This window comes from Ylistrum balloti, unplaced genomic scaffold, assembly GCF_031769215.1.
Source record: "Ylistrum balloti isolate Yb309-2 unplaced genomic scaffold, AGI_CSIRO_Ybal_v1 Utg370500, whole genome shotgun sequence".
In the NCBI taxonomy this organism is placed as follows: domain Eukaryota; kingdom Metazoa; phylum Mollusca; class Bivalvia; order Pectinida; family Pectinidae; genus Ylistrum; species Ylistrum balloti.
The window spans coordinates 92036-99926 of NW_026782324.1; the positions used below are offsets into that span (position 1 = coordinate 92036).

General features: G+C 39.5%; 2 protein-coding genes across 2 annotated transcripts; one reads left to right on the plus strand and one right to left on the minus strand.

Annotated features, from left to right (window-relative positions):
- The first annotated feature begins 2069 nt into the window (after positions 1–2069).
- LOC132555495 (uncharacterized) lies at positions 2070–2613 on the plus strand. The gene is made up of 2 exons (XM_060219846.1): positions 2070–2318; positions 2380–2613. The coding sequence occupies exons 1-2, from the start codon at positions 2070–2072 to the stop codon at positions 2611–2613; spliced, it is 483 nt and encodes a 160-aa protein (XP_060075829.1).
- A 1737-nt stretch (positions 2614–4350) lies between these two features.
- On the minus strand, positions 4351–6950 carry LOC132555493 (uncharacterized). The gene is made up of 2 exons (XM_060219844.1): positions 6893–6950; positions 4351–6029 (listed from the first exon to the last, which is right to left on the minus strand). Exon 2 carries the CDS (start codon positions 6016–6018, stop codon positions 4450–4452), a length of 1569 nt encoding a protein of 522 aa, XP_060075827.1. The 5' UTR covers positions 6019–6029; positions 6893–6950; the 3' UTR covers positions 4351–4449.
- Positions 6951–7891: the final 941 nt, after the last annotated feature.

Genomic DNA, 7891 nt, shown 5'->3' on the forward strand with positions numbered 1-7891 from the left:
TTACTACACAATAGTGTCACCACTGATGGTTACTACACAATAGTGTCACCACTGATGGTTACTACACAATAGTGTCACCACTGATGGTTACTACACAATAGTGTCACCACTGATGGTTACTACACAATAGTGTCACCACTGATGGTTACTACACAATAGTGTCACCACTGATAGTTACTACACAATAGTGTCACCACTGATGGTTACCACACAATAGTGTCACCACTGATGGTTACTACACAATAGTGTCACCACTGATTGTTACTACACAATAGTGTCACCACTGATGGTTACTACACAATAGTGTCACCACTGATGGTTACTACACAATAGTGTCACCACTGATGGTTACTACACAATAGTGTCACCACTGATGGTTACTACACAATAGTGTCACCACTAATGGTTACTACACAATAGTGTCACCACTGATGGTTACTACACAATAGTGTCACCACTGATGGTTACTACACAATAGTGTCACCACTGACTGTTACTACACAATAGTGTCACCACCGATGGTTACTACACAATAGTGTCACCACTGATGGTTACTACACGATTGTGTCACCACTGACGGTTACTACACAATAGTGTCACCACTGATGGTTACTACACAATAGTGTCACCACTGATGGTTACTCCACAATAGTGTCACCACTGATGGTTACTACACAATAGTGTCACCACTGATGGTTACTACACAATAGTGTCACCACTGAGGGTTACTACACAACATTGTCACCACAGATAGTTATTATATAATAGTGTCACCACTGATGGTTACTACACAATAGTGTCACCACTGATGGTTACTACACAATAGTGTCACCACTGATGGTTACTGTACAATAGTGTCACCACTGATGGTTACTACACAATAGTGTCACCACTGATGGTAACTACACAATAGTGTCACCACTGATGGTTACTACACAATAGTGTCACCACTGATGGTTACTACACAATAGTGTAACCACTGATGGTTACTACACAATAGTGTCACCAATGATGGTTACTAAACAATAGTGTCACCAATGATGATTACTACACAATAGTGTCACCACTGATGGTTACTACACAATAGTGTCACCACTGATGGTTACTACACAATAGTGTCACCACTGATGGTTACTACACAATAGTGTCACCACTGATGGTTACTACACAATAGTGTCACCACTGATGGTTACTACACAATAGTGTCACCACTGATGGTTACTACACAATAGTGTCACCACTGATGGTAACTACACAATAGTGTCACCACTGATGGTTACTACACAATAGTGTCACCACTGATGGTTACTACAAAATAGTGTCACCACTGATGGTTACTACACAATAGTGTCACCACTAATGGTTACTACACAATAGTGTCACCACTGATGTTTACTACGTAAAAGTGTCACCACTGATGGTTACTGTACAATAGTGTCACCACTGATGGTTACTACACAATAATGACAGCACTGATGGTTACTACACAATAGTGTCACCACTGATGGTTACTACACAATAGTATCACCACTGATGGTTACTACACAATAGTGTCACCACTGATGGTTACTACACAATAGTGTCACCACTGATGGTTACTACACAATAGTGTCACCACTGATGGTTACTGTACAATACTGTCACCACTGATGGTTACTACACAATAGTGTCACCACTGATGGTTACTAAACAATAGTGTCACCACTGACGGTCGCTTCACAATGGTGTCACCACTCATTGCTATTATACAATAGTGTCACTACTGATGGTTACTACACAATGGTGTCACCACTAATGGTTACTACACAATAGTGTCACCACTGATGGTTACTATACAACAGTGTCACCGTTGCTGATAATTACACAATAGTGTCACCACTGATAGTCACTGCACAATAAAGTCACCACTGATGGTTATTAACTTGTGGAGTAATCTATCGGTATGATGATATGTGAGACTGAAGGATCACAGTAACGTATGCAGACATCTAGCTGTATCACGATATGTGAAAACGAGAAATGAAAGGGATGTGTGGAGATATATATTAGCATTATAATAAATGACACCGATGAATCAAATGGACGTGTGGAGACATTTAACGATATTACGATATGTGGAGACATCTAGCGGTATTATGATATGTGAGACCGGGAAATCAAAGGGACGTGTGGAGATAATTAATGGTATTATAATAAATGACAGCGGGGAAGCTCAGGGACTTGAGGAGAAGTCTAACGGTATTATGATATGTGAAGCCGGGGATCACAGGGACTTTTGGAGACATTTAGCGTGTATTCTGATATGTGAGACCGGAAGAGTAACAGACATGTGTGGAGATATCAAACGGTATTATAATAAATGACACCGTGGAATCACAGGGACTTGAGGAGAAATCTAACGGTATTATGATATGTGAGACTGGGGAATCACTGGGACTTGAGGAGAAACCTAACGGTATTCTGATATGTGAGACCGGGGAATCACGGGGACGTGTGGAGACATCTGAGACTGGGGAATCACAGGAACGTGTGGAAACATCTAGCTGTATTATAATATGTGACGCCGGGAAATCACAGGGACTTGTTGAGACATTTAGCGGTATTATGATATGAGACACCAGGAATCACTGGGACTTTTAATGACATCTAAAGATATTCTGATATATGACACCGGGGAAACGCAGGGACGTGTGGATACATCTAGCGGTATGTTATATGACACCGGGGAAACACAGGGACGTGTGGATACATCTAACGGTATAATGATATATGACACCGGGGAAACACAGTGACGTGTGGATACATCTAACGTATAACGATATATGACACCGGGGAAACACAGGGACGTGTAGAGACATCTAACCGTATAACGATATATGAGACCGGGAAATCTAAGGGACGTGTAGAGATATCTAGCGGTATTAACTAATACGTGACACCAGGGAACCACGGGAACTTGTATAAACTATTGGCATTCTGATATTGTGTCACATCAGGGAATTTTGAGTGATTTGTCGTATCAATTATTGGTGTACTAGTACTATGTAACACCGGGGAATCACGGGGACTGGTGAAGTCATCTAGCTGTATTATGGTAATATGTGACGCCGGTGAATCACAGGGACTGGTGAAATTATCTAGCTGTATTATGGTAATATGTGACACCGGTGAATCACAGGGACTGGTGAAGTCATCTAGCTGCATTCTGATAATGTATGTTACCGGGTAATCACAGGAACTTGTAGAGACATCTAGCGGTCTTCTGATCATATGTCACATCGGGGAACAAGATTTACTAAAAAAAATCTCGATATAATACAGGTAATGATAAAGTAATAACATTCTCAAACAACCTGGTATCTCACATCCAACACATAGATTTTTAAAATATATAAATCTTAATGGTTTTATATGAGATCCCAAAATACATTTGACGACTAACCAGTCAGAAAAACGATCACCGGCGAGATTTTGTCAAATTTTATGTATCCTTGCTTTTAGAACGAATCTCCGAAATGGTATTTGTGACACACATTGAAAATATGGGGCATGTACACCGGACCGACAGATGATCTCATCTTCTTGATCGTCAAATTTGCGTAAATACTTGAGCATTCCAGCATTCTGTATCGTCAGACCCCTAAGTATTCTGACACTTTGTTAAATAGGAGCCCGGAGTACTCTGACATCCTGGTAAATCACATTCCGGGTTTTTTTGACACATATATAAACAGAAAAACATCAACAGAAAAATTAAAACCAATATAATTTCAAAGTATTTTATTGCTGATTAAATGACAAATATACAATACACACTATACAGAGATAAGGATACAGTATACATGTACATTATAAGACATTGGTCACCTCTAAATACACAACATAACTTTATACTGATTTTCATTGCAATCAGAAAGAAAAAAGGAAGACAAAGTTTTAACACATTAAAGTGAATTTTATACTAATTTTACACACAGATGTAGTTTACAAAGGGAACGATGTGGGTGGTGACACCAATACATTTTGCTGACGAACATCATTCATTTAAACGGTATTGTTTTTGTTACATGTAAATATTATTTACAAAGTTTGTTACCATGGTAACTCACTAGAATAACATATATCTGTCTAGTTCTGTTACACACTGTACTGTAGTAGTACTGTCACACACTGTACTGTAGTAGTACTGTCACACACTGTACTGTAGTAGTACTGTCACACACTGTACTGTAGTAGTACTGTTACACACTGTACTGTAGTAGTACTGTTATACACTGTACTGTAGTAGTACTGTTACACACTGTACTGTAGTAGTACTGTTATACACTGTAGTGTAGTAGTATTGTCACACACTGTACTGCAGTAGTACTGTTACACACTGTACTGTAGTAGTACTGTTACACACCGTACTGTAGTAGTACTGTTACACACTGTACTGTAGTAGTACTGTTACACACTGTACTGTAGTAGTTTTACATTGTAACCCCCAAACACTACCCACAGAACATCCTCCCTGTCTATACCTACAGCCTCTGTCCACACTCTGTCTGTGTATATGATCCTGAGGAACTCACCATCTCCACTGAGGAGTAGGACACTACAGTTGTTACAGTCCCCTATGATGAGGTTCCCCACACTGTCATACACCACACCCCAGGGGTAAAATGTTACACGTCCTGTTTGTGGTGTTTGTTTATATGTACTGGGGATGTCACCTCTATATACAAACACTTCCTGGAAGTCAGTATCCATGACAACAACACGTCTGTTTCCATCACCACCGTCACACACATCGTTGAAATCAATCACTGTGACATTGTGAGTTACTGGACACTCTGACATCCTCCATGGTGTATACACTAATGGTTTCCCAGTCCCTACAGCCATTGTAGTGAGTACCATTTGACCTTGTGTAGTAAATTTACAGATGTGTTTCTTCATCCCCACAATGATATGGTTACTGGCTGTAACACATATACACTGGGGTCTCTCCTTGGTTCTGAATTTGTTTGTAAGTCGTCCTGATACCAGCTCCATGATGTTGTTTTTACTGTCACAGACCCACAGTGTGTGTGTTGTGGGTGATAGACTGATGTCAGTGATGCCAGCCGTGTGTGTGACCTTCTGTACTACTTTACCCTCCCTGTTAAGGAGAGTTAATGTATCTCTGTAATCACTGGTCCACACCTGACCATCAGTGGTGGGACATATAGACCCAATGACACATGGAGACTTCCACTCCTTCACCACTTTGGTCTCTGACAGTAGTGCTTTACTTATCACTGCTTTCTTCCCTTTTACTCCTGTTTGTTGTTGTTTAGAGGATTGTCCCTGGTCATGTGATACTGAGACTGACCGATCCTGGTCAGTTGTTTGACCTGAGGTGATAATCGTCCCTACGGCCTGTTGTAGATGATGTTGTGGATTTGTGTTAGGTGTGAAGATGACCGTACCCAGGACAGGTTTGACAGGGAGATGTAATGAGGAATGTATATCTGTGTCATAGATGTCCAGGTGAGAACCACGTTGTAGAGTCACCTTACATTCCTGTAGTTGTTGTTTCAGCTGTCTGTTGTACATCTCCAGTTCTTGTTTGTATTTCTGTATCATCCTGGTGTTGTCCTCTTCCATCTGTTTATACACTGAGAGTGTCTGTGCTGTAAATAGATCAAGTTCATGTTTTAGTTGATCTGTTTGATTTTTTAGTTGCTGTGAAAGTTTCTCAAAATGACTGGTATTGTCTTTGAGTAATGAATCAGCAGAAGTTATATATTCCCTGACTTCTACCAGGTCATTTTGTTCTGTTTTGTTGATAAAGTTTGTAATTTCTTGTTTCTTTTGAGGAGTAATTGCACTGAGTTCACAAACAGGGTGACTTCTGTGAGTTGTTGACAAACATGTATGGCAGATGAGTTGATCACATTTCTCACAGTAAAGATCCAAGCGCCTCCCTTTGTGGTCACTACAGGTGGACTGGCCTTTAGGACGGAAAGCGGATTGACTGATGGGTGTTGCCATGATATGAAAACCTGAAAAAAAAAACAATGATATTTGTGAAATAAATTTGTAGCTATCAAAATAAAAAATTCTCATAAAATGTGTAAATAATGTATATATCTGTAAGTTTGAGTGACATAATAATGTTGATATAGATTTGATAAGGTACATTTCACAATCTCTCACAGAGTACATTGTGGTAGCCTTGTATAATAGTAATAGTGTTTGTAATGAACAACAAATCTGGTATTTCAGTAATTGTACTCGTGAGAATTGGGGAAGTAAAATAACATCAGAGGCAATGTTGGGACTGATGTAGGGGAAAGGATGAATCTACGAATCATTTTTCAGTAAATTTAGGTGTAAATGTTATAAACCCATATATACAACCTCAGGACATTTATAACTGAGAGTATAACCTGCTGATATTTGATATTACTGATAGGGATAGACACAAGTGATTTATAGGTAAATTTTTACTATCAGGTGTTAAAGTCATAACTGAAGACTGTTAGAAGACATGACGATGAAAAATTGTTATTGAGTAATAAAAGAAAAATGGCTTAGGAATGTGGTGACCTTTGACTTTTGATATCACTTTTCATATAAATAAATATTAAATGAGTTGGTCACATATAGATGTAACCATTAACCCCTTCTCCCAGACTTTTTATGTCTGTCTGTATTCATACGTATTTGTATATTATATATAATTACCTTTGATATCAATTTACATAGTAATAACATATCTTAACTGTCCAATCAAAAACAGTCACCAATGTGAACACATATCCCAAGTATGAAGTTCCATTGACAAGTAGTGTTGAGAGACCTGGACAATTGTTTTCTATTAACCAACGATTAATTCCAAAAATTAATTAGGTTCAAAACTCACCTTTTTCTGCCTCAAGTGGAAGGTTCCTGTCACTTTTCCAAAGTCACACACTTTTTTCTGAAAATAGTAAGAAACAACATCTGTAACTATCCTGGAACATACAATTACTTTTCAAACCTAACACCTAGATTTATTGACCAAAGATAAGTTCTTATTGTCAGATGACATGTATGTTTGTTATTATTCTAGTCCTTAGAACAGGACAGAAGTGTTTGTTCCAGTCCTCAGAACAGGTCCTAACTGCTTGTTCCAGTCCTCAGAACAGGTCCTAACTGCTTGTTCCAGTCCTCAGAACAGGACCAAACTGTTTGTTCTAGTTCTCAGAACAGGACCAAACTGTTTGTTCTAGTTCTCAGAACAGGACCGAACTGTTTGACCAAACTGTTTGTTCCAGTCCTCAGAACAGGACCAAACTGTTTGTTCTAGTTCTCAGAACAGGTCCTAACTGCTTATTCCAGTCCTCAGAACAGGACCAAACTGTTTGTTCTAGTTCTCAGAACAGGACCAAACTGTTTGTTCTAGTTCTCAGAACAGGACCGAACTGTTTGTTCTAGTTCTCAGAACAGGACCGAACTGTTTGTTCTAGTTCTCAGAACAGGACCGAACTGTTTGTTCCAGTCCTCAGAACAGGACCGAACTGTTTGTTCCAGTCCTCAGAACAGGTCCTAACTGCTTATTCCAGTCCTCAGAACAGGACCAAACTGTTTGTTCTAGTTCTCAGAACAGGACCAAACTGTTTGTTCTAGTTCTCAGAACAGGACCGAACTGTTTGTTCTAGTTCTCAGAATAGGACCGAACTGTTTGCTCCAGTCCTCAGAACAGGAACAAACTGTTTGTTCCAGTCCTCAGAACAGGACCAAACTGTTTGTTCCAGTCCTCAGAACAGGACCGAACTGTTTGTTCCAGTCCTCAGAACAGGACCAAACTGTTTGTTCCAGTCCTCAGAACAGGACCGAACTGTTTGTTCCAGTCCTCAGAACAGGACCAAACTGTTTGTTC